The sequence below is a fragment of the Balaenoptera physalus genome (genome assembly GCF_965194825.1).
Source record: "Balaenoptera physalus genome assembly, chromosome: X".
Lineage (NCBI taxonomy): Eukaryota > Metazoa > Chordata > Mammalia > Artiodactyla > Balaenopteridae > Balaenoptera > Balaenoptera physalus.
In genome coordinates, this window is record NC_138903.1 from 95,710,883 (window position 1) to 95,728,054 (window position 17,172).

The 17,172-nt window shown below is 41.9% G+C and overlaps 1 protein-coding gene across 10 annotated transcripts in view; it reads left to right on the plus strand.

The window, feature by feature from the left end:
* The window catches only part of LOC309653161 (NACHT, LRR and PYD domains-containing protein 12-like), a 46,123-nt gene extending 35,859 nt beyond the window's left edge, over positions 1–10,264 (plus strand). For all 10 annotated transcript variants that reach the window (XM_082447534.1, XM_082447539.1, XM_082447536.1 and 7 more), the window contains 6 exons: positions 1,582–1,761; positions 2,456–2,626; positions 2,735–2,905; positions 3,595–3,765; positions 3,884–4,054; positions 8,183–10,264. In XM_082447534.1, the coding sequence (XP_082303660.1) occupies positions 1,582–1,761; positions 2,456–2,626; positions 2,735–2,905; positions 3,595–3,765; positions 3,884–4,054; positions 8,183–8,264 (946 nt within the window). In that variant the 3' untranslated portion in view covers positions 8,265–10,264. The remainder of the gene's footprint in view (positions 1–1,581; positions 1,762–2,455; positions 2,627–2,734; positions 2,906–3,594; positions 3,766–3,883; positions 4,055–8,182) is intronic.
* The last annotated feature ends 6,908 nt before the right edge of the window (positions 10,265–17,172 follow it).

The window sequence follows — 17,172 nt, forward strand, 5'->3', positions numbered from 1 at the left end:
ACTGCAAGAAAAAATTTAAAAATATGCAGCTCAAGATGGATGTTCTAAGATCAAAACACATTTCAAGGAGTCATGGAGAGGAAGAATAAAAGTGGCAATAACGAAAACCCACACTTACTGAGCAATTACTTTGTGCTAAGCATTCTGCTGAGTGCTTTGTATACATGATTTCCTTTAATGCGCACAACAGCTCTGAGAGATTCAGATTACTATCCCCATTTTAGCAGATGAGGAAACAGAAACCCAAGTTCAAAAGGCTAAATAACATGGCAAAGGCACAAGTAGAAACCCAGATGTGTCTGACTTCAAAGTCCATGTAGTGACCATAATAAAAAATTTACCATATGTGTATTAGTCAGGTTTCTCCAGAGAAGCAGAACCAAAAGGATGTGTATAAATATATAGAGAGATTTATTTTAAGGAATTGGCTCACGCGGATTATGGCAGCTGTCAAGTTCGGTATCTGCAGGGTAGGCCAGCAGACTGGAGACACAAGGAAGAGCCAGTGTTGCAGTTCAAGTCAAAAGGTAGTCCGCTGGCAGAATTCCATCTTCTTCCTGGGAGGTCGGTCTTTCTCTGTTAAACTTTCAACTGATTGGATGAGGCTCACCCACATAATGGAGGGTAGTTTACTTTACTCAAAGTGTACTGATTTAAATGTTAATTTCATCTAAAAAGTACCTTCGCAGAAACATCTAGAATAATGTTTGACCAAATATCTTGGTACCATGACCTAGCCAACTACTTGACACATAAAATTAACAATCACAATATATATGTGGGGTTTTCTAAAGTAAAAGCTCTTTAGCATTAAAGCTTTCTAAATCCACTTTGAAACTCATTTTTTTGGCAAAATACCTCTATTTAAAATTTCCAAGTTGGGGAAATATAGATACGTGGTGTCCTTATGAGCCCTCTTCAAGACTGAGTTTGGAGCCTGGTAACTCAAGAGAAAATTGAAGACTCAGAGGTTGTAATGTATATCATAGAAATTCTTGAAAGTGATGGAAGAGAAAGTTGATGGGAAATAGTTCAAGGAATTGGACTACCTAATATGGAGAAACAAAGATTGAGAAGACGGGAAGGTCAGTAAAAAACCACTCTTTGTGCCAGAGAAGAAATGTTATATGGATGATGGTGATGAGCTGGGTCTCTCTAAGGACGGCAAATTAATTAGTAATGAACTTACAGATAAAAGAAAAGGAAAGGAAAGATCTTTTGACTGTAAACTTTATTAAGGATGATTATAGCATTTTCCCCTGTGATTCGAAAGAAGATATGAGATAGAGTGCTAAAATCCATGCAGGGAATTAAAATGAGATTAAGTTGTGTTGATATTTTCTCCCAATTCTTTTCTTTTTGGGGGCAGTCAACATGTTTTGAGTTCTCATTGGGGGACACAGTGTTGTGGGAGCAACGTACAAGTCCCTCTTCATGGGTAAAAGGGGGTTGTGACATATTCAGGGTTGGGGGGTCTCGTATGGGTGAGCTTGTATTTTCTTTGCTCATGATGTTTTGTGGGTAGGGAGTAGGATGATAAAGTGGCCAATTCTGTGTCTGTTCATCTTTCTTTCTCTCCAGGTTGTGTGCTAGCTTTCTCCCTGGAAGCTCAGAGACTATTTGCAGATACCTTGCCTCTGTTCTCATTTGCAATCCAAACCTCACTGAGCTGGACCTGAGTGAAAATCCCCTGGGGGACACAGGGGTGAAGTATCTTTGTGAGGGTCTCAGACATTCCAACTGTAAAGTAGAGAAACTAGAGTAAGTTTTTTAGAACTATCATCTGGCATCATCTTACAACTACTGAACTTGTTAAATGCCTGCTGTGTGCCAGGATCTATGCTTGGTGCTTGCCAGAAGTTATTTCACATAATTCACCCCTTGAAATAACTACATAGGGTGGGTTTTCTTACCCCATTGTACAGATGAGGAAACTTTGAGGACTGGGCGGAAAAGTGACTTGTCCAAGGTCACACCATTAAAAAGTGGTATAGTCAGGATGTGACTCCAAAATCTATCTCCATACCCCATGCTCTTTCCAGTATACTGCCATCCTGTGTGTTTACAGGAGTGATGCTAATTAAATGTTAACTCTGTAAAGAATACTACTATGTACCCAACACTGGGCTAGACGTGAATGGAGTTATCAGAAGGACTACAAGTGACAGGGCTGCCCTTAAGGACACACAGATATGAAACAGTTAGAGAGCAGCACAGTTCAACGTGTAATCAAGTGCCGAACACTGTAGAATCATTTAGAAATGCCAGATGAGCCCAGGGAAAGGGAGGAGGTCACTGTGGGTGGAGACCTCAGGAGGAGGCTCTGTGTAAGTGGTGGGCCAGGAGCTGGAACTTGAAGGACGGCTAGGACTTAGCTAAATGGGGAGGCTGGGAGAACATTCCCAGGAAGCTAAAGGACAGCAGTGGCTGATTTTTCTTCTTTGTCTCTGGGTAGCTTGAGCACATGTTACCTAACAGATGCTAGCTGTGTGGAGCTCTCTTCTTTCTTGCAAGTGAGTCAGACTTTAAAAGAGCTGTTTGTGTTTGCCAATGCCCTGGGGGACACAGGAGTACAGCGTCTCTGTGAAGGTCTGCGGCATGCGGATGGTATAATCGAGAATCTTGTGTAAGTGTCTGCTTGTCCTCGTCCTGCTCGTGGGCACTGGCATTTGAGGTTCAGTGGGACTCCCTGCTGCCATGGTTAACAGCCACCTTGGTGTCCCCATCCCTCCAGGCTTTCCGAATGTTCCCTCTCTGCAGCTTGTTGTGAGTCCCTCGCCCAAGTCCTGAGCTCTACCCGGAGCCTGACAAGGCTGCTTCTAATTAATAACAAAATTGAAGATTTGGGACTGAAATTGCTGTGTGAAGGATTAAAACAGCCTGACTGTCAGTTAAAGGATCTGGCGTAAGTATCGTGGACAAAAGCCGCAGGCAGAGTTCCTTGATGTTTCAGCAACTCCCAAAATTAAATGATTTTTTTCTGGCCTGGTGATATAATCTCTGAGGAAACAATAAATGAAGACCCAGATAATTTAGGGGGAATAAATCTTCCCCTCTCCATAATCTCTGTTTGGCCCTGGCCCAAGGGATTTTTTTTTACACGACACTCTGATTTTCTTTTCTTTTCTTTTTAAAATAAATTTATTTACTTATTTATTTATTTATTTTTGGCTGCTTTGGGACTTCGTTGCTGCGCGGGCTTTCTCCAGTTGTGGCGAGCGGGGGCTGCTCTTTGATGTGGTGCACGGGCTTCTCATTGCGGTGGCTTCTCTTGTTGCGGAGCACGGACTCTAGGCGTGCGGGCTTCAGCAGTTGTGGCACGTGGGCTCAGTGGTAGTGGCACGCGGGCTCTAGAGCGCAGGCTCCGTAGGTGCGGCGCACGGGCCTAGTTGCTCCGCGGCATGTGGGATCCTCCTGGACCAGGGCTCGAACCCGTGTCCCCTGCATTGGCTGGCGGATTCTTAACCACTGCACCACCAGGGAAGCCCGACACTCTGATTTTCTAATGTGTTTTTCTAATGGGTAATCCCAATACCTAAAGTGACCCAATGCAGATGAAATGATGCCAACCTTATCTACCTTACTTCCTGGCAGACTGTGGACCTGTCACCTGACTGGAGAGTGTTGTCAGGATTTGTGCAATGCACTGTACACCAATGAACACCTACGAGTTCTTGACCTCAGTGACAATGCCTTAGGGGACGAGGGCATGCAGGTGCTGTGTGAAGGGCTGAAACACCCCTCCTGCAAGCTACAGACCTTGTGGTAAGTGCACAGAGACTCTTTGTACCCTGGGCTCTTGTTCCAGGCTGTATATGAAATGGAGGGTCACTGTGGAACTTGGTAAAACCGATTTCTTTCTTGAATCCCCAATCCCCCATAGGCTAGCAGAATGTCATCTCACAGATGCATGCTGTGGAGCCCTCGCCTCTGTCCTCAATAGAAATGAGAACCTAACGTTGCTAGACTTAAGTGGAAATGACCTTAAGGATTTCGGAGTTCAAATGCTGTGTGATGCGCTGATTCATCCAATATGTAAACTACAAACGTTCTAGTAAGTTACTGTGGTGGGGGAAGTGGGAGAGAGGGGGTCAGGACAGGCACGTTGGGTTTGATCATAGTCACTGCAGTGAGAAAAGAGAAGAAAAACTGAGGGCCGGCCACGCCTAGGCAAAATATCAAAGTAAGTGAAATTACCAATAGGCCTCTTCCTTGGACACAGGGACAAGGAGAGAGGTAGAGAACAGGTAGTGCTGGATCCCATTGCTAAGAAAAGCAACAGGGTGTAGGAAAAAGAGCATCAGATCCACATTCTGCTAGGTCTGGCTTAAATACTAGGTCTAGCATCTACTAGCTATATGACCATGCTTACTTAACCTCCCTGAACTTGAGTATCCTTGTCTATAAAATGGGGCTAACATGAGTAGTACCTGACTACCTGGTGTTAGCATGGGGATTGCATGAAGTGAGACGTTAATTATGAATGTGCAGCCCCTGGCACATAGGAGGTACTCCACAAATGTTAGACCCTTTCCCTTTCTTCTTCTAATACCTGCCAGAGGGCTTGATGTGTACATTTTGAGAGTCTTCAAGACTCAGGGGGATGAAGCTGTTACAGAATTACAGTTACAGAAAGTGGAGGTCTTCACCCTTTCGGGTCAATGTCCATCTGCCAGCTCAGCAGGCTGGCATAACACACAAAGTAATTCTTAATTAGGATATAGCTATGCTCTGTTGGCAGCTAACCAGTGGCCAAATGGCCATTTATTTCTGGCATTCAGAACTGGAACACATAATGGAAAATAAAGGCTGAGTGCAAAAATTCCACATTCCAAAGCCAATTTGATGGATTGAAGCGTAAATGAAAACAGCATAAAGGCCTGATTACAAGTCTGGCTGAAACAGAAGCTGGTTCTCTACTAGCAAAGTGAAGTCTGTTAGACTCGAGACTGTGGTGATTACTGCCCAGGAAGAGGGAATTATTCACAACATAATAAGCCTCAGGGGTTTAGGGACCTCCCTGGTGTCTTTCTCAGAAAAGGGTGACTGGAGTCTGCATTTTCATAGGTTGAAATAAACTCAACAATCAATCCTAATGTTTCTTTAAATATAGAGTAATTTAATGTGGTAGCACCCTATGGTGTGTAAGCTTCAGCAAAGGTCCTAAACGACATCACAGAGAAATTATTTTGTGATGCCATTATTTATTTTTTATTGTAAATTGTTGCACCGTTTCCTGTTTCTCTCACCCTTTGTCTTTTAACCAATGTGCTTCCATTGTGTTTTCAGGCCAGCCTTCAAACCCTTGTAATTTGTCAATCTACAAGTTGATAGCAGTGTGCAATAGTAGCTCAAAATACAAAATAAAGGACACACACACACGCACACACAGAGTAGACACCATTCACTGACCTCAAGTAAATTTTGAACATCAGAGTGTATATAAGACAGCTAACACTGAAATCAATAGAAATATATACTTGCCCAAGTAAAGTGAGAGGAAACTGTTGATCGTTTAATGTGGTGGTGGGCAAGAGAGGGGATAAATCCAGGAGAGCCTCCTAAAAGGGGAGTCTTGTCTGAAAATTGGAAAGGCTGAAGGAACAAGGTTGTTTTCTAAGAGCTGCTTCAGTGTGAGGTCTGAATCTTATTCCTCATTGTATTTTCCCCATAAACTTTCTAGTTCAGTGCTTTGCGTTTAGTAAATGCATATAGGAAGTCAGTTATTAATTTAGAGCATCCGGGGGCAAGGCAAGGAGACAGTTGATGATATGTTCAGTAAAGACTAGGTATCTAGACCTTCAGAAGATTGAGGGAAAAAAAGAGGTTGTGGCCTCAGAGGGACAGTGCTCACCTTCACTCATTTTACAAGCACTTGCTGAATATCTGCTATGTGCTAGGCAAATGTGCCAGGTGCTGGGAGACAAGAATGAGTAAGATGAGAGACATGATTTGTACTCTTTAGGGACCAGTGGACCTAGTGGTAGAGACAGGCACATAAGCTGATGAATGCAGTAGGGTAATCATGAAATCTTAAGGGAACCATGGCAGGAGACAACTCACCCCGCCCAGGAGGCTCAGGGAAAGATTCCTGGAGGAAGGGCCACCTGAGTTGAGTCTCGGGACTATAGCCAGGGACATAGGGGTAAGGATGGAGAAGGGTAGTCCATGCTCAGGAGATAGCATGAGCAAAGGTAGACAGACAATAAGCAGCATGTTTTGTGGTACTTGAGGGGGATAGAGGTGGGAAACCTCTAGGAAGTTCGCTATTGTTAGAGCATAAAGTGCAAAGCAGAATGAGACTGAGGGGGTAGGCAAGGCCTTGTATGCCATGTGTGATTAGTAAGATCTGTTTGCAGAATTCCGGGTTCGAATTCAGTTGTCACTCTTTTCTTTCACATATCTGAGCAGTAGTACATTTGGGGGCCTTTCCTCACCTTCCCAAAACTGGTTCCAAGGATGGAGCCAGTTTTGCTTCCAGAGCTGGTTGGAGAATCAGTCCACTGCTACTGCTGTTTCTTCCTGCCACATGGGGCTCACCTTGAGAACTGGTGATCCTACCCAGTCCCACAGGAGCTTGGTGACTGGATGGTGGTGCCCTGGCTGGTGTGGATCCCTCCCAGCCCTGCAGTGCCGTTATACTGGGGCTCCGAGGTTACATATATTTCAGTCCACACCCAAATGCGCAGTCATTGTTCTCTAAAGTACCATATGTGTCAGAGTGTCTGGGTCTAGACGAGCTCTTTGAATCAGCCACAGGTATGTATGTGTGAAGCCAGTCCTTGCCCACAAAGATGTAGGCCCCTGAGTTGAGTCAGGAGCCCCACTTAAGCCTTCTTCTTTCTTCAAGATATTTTATTTTTGGTGCCTTGGTGCCTTTCCCAGGCACTGGGCCTTGGATAAAGCCCCCTAGATCACCCTGACACATGTTCCTAATTCTAAATTTGGAAAGAAGGGGTTGAGAGTAGGTGGTCTCTTAACTCCCGGAAGACCTCCAGGCTTCCTAAGCATATTGGCCTGCCTCTTCTCCAGCAGTGAGTTATACATGTCAGGAGGTAAGACAGCTTTTGCTAAGTCATTCAAAAAATTCTAAAGTTCTTTTTACACTTCCATGGCATTAAGTGTCTACTTACCCTACAATTGCATAACTAGCAGGGCTACTCATTTCACTTTGCTAGATAAAGATTAGCTTCTATCTATTAAAAACTAAAAACTGTACCTCACTACACACTTGAAAGAGTTTATACCTAATTTTGTAGTCAATAGGTTTTAATCAGGGATACACATGTGGAGTTTCAAGTGCCTGCAGGACATTGTGGGAAGTTTTCTAGTAGGTAACAGTTGGATATAGGAGTGTTCCCTGGAGGTGATAGCTGAAGCCATGGCAATGGATGAGATCCTCTAGGGAGAATGAGAAGAGAAGAACCTCTGAGGAACATCTCTTGGGAATTAGCCCTGGGCAGTACCAACTTTTAAGAGGTGGGTATGGAAAGGAAAACCCATGGAGAAAACCAAGAGAGAAAGGTGTCCTGGAAGCTATGGAAAAAGTGAGTTTCAAGGAGGAATTGCTCAACAGTGTCAAATGCAGCAGAGATTTCCAAAATGATGAATACTGAAAAGTGTCCTTTGGATTTACCAATTAGGAGGCCATAGGTGACCTTGTCAGGGGCTGTTTAGTGATGCGATGGGGCTGGAAACCAGATTGCAGTGACTTGAGAAGATGGAAGATAAGGAAGTGGAGAAGGAGTGGAGACTACTTTTTCAAGACTTTTGTGAGAAGGAGAAGAAATGTGGGGTTGTAGTCTGGGGAGGGATTCTTCGTTTTCTTTTTTGTCTTGTTTTTTAGGATAGGCAGATTTGTAAGCTGAGGGAAAGGAGCCCATAGAGAGGGAGAGGTTATAGATACAGGATCGGGAACTGATGGACTCATGGAGCAGGGCCTTGGACAAATGCAGGGAGGGATAGGAGTGAGAGTTCAAGAGGAAGTTAAGCATTTTCTCTTTTGGGATCCGAGGAAGGGAGTTAAGGCTGAGGGAGAAGGTAGATACTGGAGTGGATGAAGTAACTGAGTGGTGTTGTGGTGCAAGTGTGAATAGGAATCTTATCCTTAAGAACAGGAAAGAAAGGTACTGAAGGCGTCTGTTGGCTTGACTTGACACAAGATTCTTTTCATTTTTCATAGCATTGACACGGATCATTTACATGAAGAAACATTCAGAAAAATAGAAGCTTTAAAAATGAGCAAGCCTGGAATCACCTGGTAGTTTCCAAGGAGAGCCCCTGAATCAGCTGCATATAGACCTCCTCTGTCTGGCACCATCTCTAACAGTTGTGCAGTATTCTTGTTCTAAACCTGTTAACCTTTGCTGAGGACGCTAGTGTGAAACAAGCAGCAGTGATTGCTATTTCTTACATAGAACCATCCACTAAATAGGATGTAAAAGGTGGAAGCACCTTAGTTGAAATGTCTTCAGCAATAATACCTTACATTCTTATATTGTGTTACAATGTTTACTGTGTTTTTACAAAAACCTTCCAAGGTCGGAAGATGAGGCTCCGAGAGGTTGTGACGAGCTCCAAGTCACACAGCTCAGTGGGAGAGTTGGGACTAGCATCCAGCCAGGTTTCCCAATACTCAGACAGGGCAGGGAAACAATAGAAAAAAAGACATGTGAAGGAGTCCACTTAAAGAGACAAGATACCTGAAATGATCAAAGAACAAGAGGGTGGACAAACACATGTTATATATTATGGTGCTGATTTTAAGTAAAACTGTAATTCACAAAAGAAAGTGAGAGGAATGAGTTGGGTTAACAGATAAAGGCTTCATCGAGGTGAGACTTAATATGGGCCTTGAGAATGAATAGGATTAAGATGCGGGGAGATAAACTGGCCAGTGGCTATAAGACTGCAGGCAAAAGGGCTATGTTTGTGAGCAGCTCACCAGAAGCACCTAGGGAGAGAGAAATATTTGCATTAGAGTTTCTTGAGCTGCCACAATATTCATATCCTAGGCTTCTGAGGGTGCTCTCCAGTTCCCAGGCTCCACTCCCTTTCTGAACTTGTAATACCTCCCCCATGTGTTTGTTCTTGTTCATGGACTCTTATGACTGGCTCACTACTCATCCCTCACAGCGTATTCCATAGCCTAGCATGGATCCTGCACAACCCCATGTTTCTATCTCTGCCTGGCTTCCACAAAACACTAGATGAGACAAGTGGAGAAAGGGAGCGCCAGGCAAGGAAAATAGCACAGAGCCTGTGGGACCGACAGAAAAGTAGGCTGACCTGATTAAGGTGTAGAGCTGTCTCTGGAAGCTACTTACTAGCTGTGTGACCCTGAATAAGTCACTTGGATTCTTGGAGCCTCAGTTTTCTAATCTATAAAATGGGGGTAAATTGACATTAACCTTGCAGGGCTGCTGTTCCCAGCATGGTGCCTATCCCACAGTAGGTACTGATTAATGGTAGCTGTATGTATGAGTGTGTACCTATAATATAGTTGAGCTGTGTAGTCTTTGAGCCCCCAGACTGTGTAGTCAGTGTGAACTGTGCATTTGAACTAAATGTGTGTGCTGGAGGTGGCGAATCTAGTGGGGGAAGAGACACACAGTGGAAAGTTATTGCAAGCGAGAGGTCCAGCTCTCCATGTCCTCATCTATCATCAGGTATTGTTCCCTGCTGCCCTAGGAGGTGGTAACTCTCAGTTAGAGACCCGGTCTGGCCTGAGAAGAATGGTCAAGATAGCAATTTGTTTCCAGTTTTCTCAAGTTCTTTTTTCCCTTTAGTTATTTAACACTTATTTATTGAGGATTTATTATGTGCCAGGTTTTGTGCTAAGTGTTGGCTTTACAGAGGTGAATATGCCTTTTTCTGTGCACTTTCCTTACTATGTTCTCTGACTGCCCTGGTCCCTCTGTCAGTCTGGTGAACATCTGATAAAATTCAGTCACGTTAAGAACTCAAAGGTATAATGTTAAATGAAAAATTGCAGAACCGTGTGTGTGTGTGTGTGTGTGTGTCCTGTTTGTGTACAAAAGGATAAATATGCATGTGTATGTATGTGTCCAGAGTATGTAAGGAAGGATGTATACAAGAAATTGCTAACAGAAGTTACCTCTGGCAGGAGGAAGTTGGCAAGCAGGGGCATTGGGAGAACAGGAAAGGAACTTTTCATTTTCATCTATAGCCCTCTGTTTTACTTGATTTTTACCATGTGCATGTATTACTTTTATAATTAATAAACTTGATGTTAAAAATAAAACTTATTCATACTGAGGAGTTATTTTTCTTCTTTTAAAACATGACAATTTAGAAGAAAATACAGGGCAGTCATTTATAAACATGACATAAAAACCCAAAGGAAGAGAAAGATCTGACAACATCAAAATTAAAAATTTCTTTATGAAAAAAAATCACCATAAATAAAATCAAAAGAATATTGATAAACTGGAGGAAAATATTTGTCATGTGTATAAAGACAAGACTAATGTCCGTATATATAATAACAAATGTCCAAATATAAATAACAAGTCAGTATGAAAAACAAAACATAGAGGACTTCTACTTCCAGCAATAATGAAGTAACAGTGAGTGGATTTACCCTCTCACATGAACGACTCAAAAAATGGGCAAAATATGGGAAACAGCAGTTTCTGGACATTGGATAACAGGCAGGGTTGGGACAAAAAATAGCAAGATGGTAGTTTTGAATAGAACTGTATCAGTAGTCATATTAAGTCAATGGTCTCACAGCAACCCAATTAAAAGGCTGAGATTGATAGAATGGAAAAAAATATTTTTTAAAGACTCAACCATATGCTGCTTATAGATAATCCATTTTAAATATAAAAACAAATAGGTGAAACATAAAAGATGGGGAAAGATACACTATGTTAACATTATTTTTTAAAAAGCTAGAGTGACTATATTATTATCAGAGAACGTACACTGCAAAGGAAAGAATATTAACAGAGGTAAAGCGGGCCATTTCATAATAATGTGGCTAATTCGTCATGAGGACATAACAATCCTAAAGATATGTGCATTTTAGTAACATTCAAAATACATGAAGAAAAAACTGACTTGAGAAATAGACAAATCCATAATTTTAGTCAGAGACTTCAATATCTTTCTCAATAATGGATAGACCAAAAAGACAGAAAATAGGAATATGGAAAATCTGAATAACACAAATAATATATTTGACCTAATTGACATCTATACAACACTCGACCCAACAACAACAGAAAACATTCTTTACAAGTACACATTGAATATTTACCATGATAGACCATACCTGGATCATGTAACAAGTCTCAGTATTAAGTTAAAGGATGCAAGTCATACAAAGTGTGTTCTCTGACCACAACGGAGTTAAATTAAAAATCAGTAAAAGAAAAATACATGGAAAGTCCTCCAAATATTTGGAAAGAATTGCACACTTCTAAATAATCCATGGCTCAAGAGTAAGTCTCAAGGGAAATTCGAAAGTATTTTAAACAGAATGAAAATGAAAACATGAGACATACAGATTTGCGGGATATAGCTAATGCAGTGCTTAGAAGGAAATTTATAGCACTAAACAGCTATTTCAGAAAAGAAAGGTCTTAAATCAATGACTTCAGGTTACATAATAAAAAACTAGAAAAAGGAGATCAAATTTAATCCAAAGTAAGCAGAAAAAAGGAAATAAAGATCAGAGCATAATATATATTGTATGATTCCATTTTTATAAAATTCTAGAAAATTCAAAGTATTCTTTAGTGACAGCAGATTAGTGGTTGCCTAGTGGCAGTTGAGGAAAGGAAGGGATACATTATAAAGGTGCACAAGAAAACATTTGGATGTGATGGATATGCTCATTATCTTGTTTGTGGTGATTAGTTCAGTCAAAGCTCATCAAGTTGTACTCTGAAAATATATCTAGCTTTTTGTATGTGAATTGTACCTCAACAGAGCTGTAAACACATACACACACAAACACACACAAACATGTCTGAAAGAGTCATTTAAGAACACCAGTTGGCTAAGCCCCTTATTCTGCAGATAAGGAGCCTGGGATCCAAAGAGGTCAAGGTCACACAGCCAATTCATGATAAGACTGAGATTAGAACTTGTGTCCTTATTCCTGGTCTTGCTCATCTTAGTATACTAAAGGCAGAGCTCAGATCAAAGGAATAAATTGCAAATGGTTGGTCTTCAGTCTTTTGTGGCATACCAGTGGGAGGGAGACATGTGCATGATGAAAAGGGGTGATTTCCCAGGGTTCTTTCAGTGATGTGCCGGAACTGGCTCATACTGACTGGTGAAAGTTGATGGTTACATTTTCAGGAATTTTGCAATCAGTTGTTAAAGCCATTATTAAAAAATCACATGATATAAACTTGCAATTACATAAATTTTATTAAAGGTAATAAATATTCTAGACTCATGACTTCCTACTTATTTTTATCACATTTTACTATCATCTGTGCTCTTGAGGTAATTCACATCTGTTGTATTTGTGTAGTGGAAATGTTAAATAATGGTGTTTTACTCTGCATCTCTTCGGTAGCTTGAAAATGGCCATAATGGGAGTGTTTACAACACAGAAATGGGCAAATGCTACAAATTAGGGATCCCCCTCCTCCTCCTCCCCAGGAGAGCTGGTTGTTAAAACTTTACCAGCACATTTTTGCCTTAGAGCATCACTTTCCCTGCCATTCATTTAAGGCTGGCCTGGAAGGCAACCCATCAGTACCTAAAGTCATGCTAGATAAACAGTGGGCAGTCAATAAATGTTTGAGGGTAACTTAACTAACCATCCCAGTTTATTCAGGACTCTTGATTCCTGAACATCCCAGGAAACCCCTCAGTCCTGGGAAAGCCAGAATAGTTGATCACCCTAGTGTTGGTGCACTTTTTTTTTTTTTTAAAGGAACCAGGTGGGTAAATCAATTGAAAGCTCTCTCCATTCTTGGGAAAGTAGCTTCAAATATCTCTTTCTGTGAGCTAACTAGTGGCACATTTGTGCATAAAGCTCCACACTTTACACAATCTCAGTAGTAGCCAGGAGGAAAGATAGGACCTTACATGTGATAGGTGTTCAGAGATGTCCACTGGTGGTAGATGATTGCAGAGAGGCAGGCCTGTGATGGGAATGGAGGCCCAAGGATGGTGGAAAGCTGGAGTCTGGTCTACCAGCTGGTGGCAAATGCAGGTGGCAACAGACTCTGGATCTGAGGCAAGCAGGGGTTGGGGAAGCCTCAAAAGAAAAAGGATCACAAAAGGTAGTGTCAATGAGAGTGATAATGAGTGTGAATACAAAAGGGGGTGGCTGCCACTTTGAGGTGTTTATTGTGGTTGTTAGCACTTTGAGGGCATCAAAGGAGTTTATTGGGAAGCACCTGCCTATTCCACTTTGTTTTCCTTTTCTTCTGTTCAAGACTCACTCCGCCCAAGGGCTAAGTAGGCAGTTGCCTGTGCAGCATGGGAAAGTTTTCTCTGTCCAAAGACTCTCCCCCTTCTGCCCCTTCCCCACCACCCAGACCTGTAATTTTTATAAGCCAGTCTCTCTCATGAGTTAAGGTGCTCAAAAGTGCTGTGCAGGGAGGAAACAAGAAACTATTGCCAGCCTGTTAACATCTCACCTCAGGTTAGTAAGTTAGTTCCTGATTGGTTTCCAAGAGTCTAGAACATACAGAACATGTGAGCTAGGTGGTAAGAACAGGAGAGGGGAAGGTTCTAGAGCGCTGACAGACAACACGGAAGCCTGTCTGGGCATATCAGTAAAAGCCTAAATCGGAAAGAGAGGTAATGACCTTGGCGTGGAAGGGAGTCACCACAGAACAATGTCACCCACTTCTCAGTTTTGTTTATGGTTGATCGTTTCTCTTGCTCACTTATCTCTTTCTTGCTTTTCCAATCCAGGAAATCTTCCTTGAAAAAGTTCCATTCTGGGACTTCCCTGGTGGCCCAGTGATTAGGTCTCGGTGCTTTCACTGCGGTGGCCCTGGGTTCAATCCCTGGCCAGGGAGGGAACTAAGATCCCGCAAGCCACGTGGCACGGCCAAAAAAAAAAAAAGTTCCATTCCCTAGTGTGAATGTATCACACACTCGTTCACCAAGCCTCTCTCTCACTTAATGCCCATCAGAACGGAGGGAGGGGGGAGGCATGCCCCCTTTTCTGAAAGAAACAGATAACAGTAGTAGTAGTAGTAGTAGTAGGAATTACTGTTCAGGCACTCAGCTGTGACAGGCATTGTGCTTTACTGTATATTCTCATTGAATTCTATGAAGTAGATATTTATTTTCTTCATGTTCTATATGAGATGCAGAGTGGTTAAGTAATTTGCCAAAGGTCACACAGGTAAGTGGCAGAGCCAAAATTCAAACCTATCTCACCCCAAAACCTGCGCACTTCATGTGGACTCTGGCTAGGGTTGGAGGAAGAAGGAGGTAGACATAAAGGGAGAATATTTTCATTCAACACATGTGTATGCACTACTTACTATGTGCTGGGTTTATGGGGTATAAAAAGATGAGTAGGCACAGTCCTTTCCCTTAACAAGATCTCAGTTGAGCAGAGGGGATATGTCCACTGTTCTAATAGCTCTACTAGAAGGCAGAGTTCGATCAGGACCATAATATAATAATGATAATAGGAACCAGTTATTGAGAGCAAACCATGTGTCAGGCACTACGCTAATGTAGTCTGCATATATTTAATCCTTGTGACAACTCTGGGGCGATTACTGCATTTTACAGGTCCGGAGACAAGGCTAGTAGAGGCTTCATTAACTTCTGTGGCTCAGAATAATGTGTTACTGGGCCTTCAGAGGCAGGAGAGGACTGGGCTGAACATTCACTTATGCCTTCCTTTTGAGTGAACTAAATGTATATGCACCCACCTCAGAGCCTACAGACCAGAGCCACCAGCTGCTTCAAGATCATGCGTACCTCATCCAGCACTTGGTCTGAAGTACCTTGTCACTATACTTTCGTTGCATTTGGAACCTTGAGAACAGTGAAGGCCACCAGAGTTCATCATTGGCCACCACCACAAATGCGCCCCACCAGCGTTTTTTTGTTTAAAACCATTCATTCGTTACGATTGTACTTTGCTGCCACTGGTCTGTACACTTTCAAATAGATAAAATGATACATTTTATGTTATGTGTAATTTACCACAATAAAAAAACATTTATTACACAAAATGTTCACTTTTATACAAAGTTTAATAGGCATTGCAGGTTTACAGAAAATCACTTTCCTGCACAAACAGTTTCAAAAGCTGAATAGTATAGAGTTCATAATCAGGACAACAGAGCCTTTTCCCAGGAGACCGGCTCCGCCACCACCTCAGCAGTTTGGGAGAGCAGCCTTGCTGCGATCATATCTCACATTCTCATATAGTCATACCTCATTTTATTGTGCTTCTCAGATATTGTGTTTTTTACAGATTGAAACTTTGTGGAGACCCTGTGTTGAGAACAGAACTGCACCCATGTGAGACGATAGAGTTAACCAATAAACGTTGTGTGTGTTCTGACTGCTCCACGGACCAGCCATTTCCCCATCTCTCTTCCTCTCCTTGAGCCTCCCTATTCACTGAGACACAACAATATTGAAATTAGGCCAATTAATAATGCTAAAATGTTCTCTAAGTGTTCAAGTGAAAGGAAGAGTCACATGTCTTTCGTTTTAAATCAAAAGCTAGAAACAAGCTTAGTGAGGAAGGCATGTCAAAATTCCTTAAGCCAAAGTCTAATCCAGAGCAAGGTCCTAACTCTCTTCTATTCCATGAAGGCTCAGAGAGGTGAGGAAGCTACAGAAGAAAAGTTTGAAGCTAGCAGAGGTTGGTTTACGAGGCTTAAGGAAAGAAGCCATCTCCGTAACATAAAAGTGCAAGGTGAAGCAGCAAGTCCTGATGTAGAAGCTGCAGCAAGTTATCCAGAGAATCTAGCTAAGACAATTAATAAAGGTGGCTACACTAAACAACAGATTTTCAATGTAGATGAAACAGCCTTCTATTGGGAGAAGATGCCATCTAGGACTTTCATAGCTAGAGAGGAGAAAATACCTGGCTTCAAAGCTTCAAAGCTTCAAAGAACAGGCTGACTCTTGTTAGGGGCTAGTGTAGCTGGTGACTTTAAGTTGAAGCCAATGCTCATTTTAGGATTTCAAAAATCCTAGAGCCCTTAACAATTATGCTAAATCTACTCTGCCTGTGCTCTAAAAATGGAACAACAAAGCCTGGATGACAGCATATCTGTTTACAACATGTTTTACTGAATATTTTAACCTTACTGATGGGACCTACTGCTCAGAAAAAAAATATTCCGTTCAAAATATTACTGCTATTGACAATGCACTTGGTCACCCAAGAGCTCTGATGGAGATGTGCAATGAGATTAATGTTGTTTTTCTGATTGCTAACACAACATTCATTCTGTAGCCTATGGATCTAGGAGGAATTTTGACTTTCAAGTTTTATTATTTAAGAAATACATTTCATGAGGCTATAGCTGCCATGGATAGTGATTCCTCTGATGGATCTGGGCAAAGCCAATTGAAAACCTTCTGGAGAGGATTCACCATTCTAGATGTTGTTAAGAACATTTGTGATTCATGGGAAGAGGTCAAAATCAACACTAACAGGAGTTTGGAAGAAGTTGATTCCAACCCTCACGGATGACTTTGAGGGGTTCAAGACTTCAGTGGAGGAGGTCACTGCAGATGTGGTAGAAATAGCAAAAGAACTAGAATTAGGAATGGAGCCTGAAGATGTGACTGAATTGTTGCAATCTCATGATGAAACTTGAATGGATGAGGAGTTGCTTCTTATGGATGACCAAAGAAATTGATTTATTAAGATGGAATCTACACCTGGGGAAGATGCTGTAAAGATTGTTGAAATGACAACAAAGGATTTAGAATAGTACTGACGCATAAACAGCTGGTAAAGCAGTGTCAGGGTTTGAGAAGATTGACACCATTTTTCATAGAAGTTCTATTGTGGGTAAAATGCTATCAAACAGCACTGCATGCTATACAGAAATTGTTTGTGAAACGAAGAATCAATTGATGTGGCAAACTTCATTGCTGTTTTATTTTAAGACGCAGCCACCGCGACCTTTAGCAAACACCACCGTGATCAGTCAGCAGCCATCAATATCAAAGCAAGCCCCT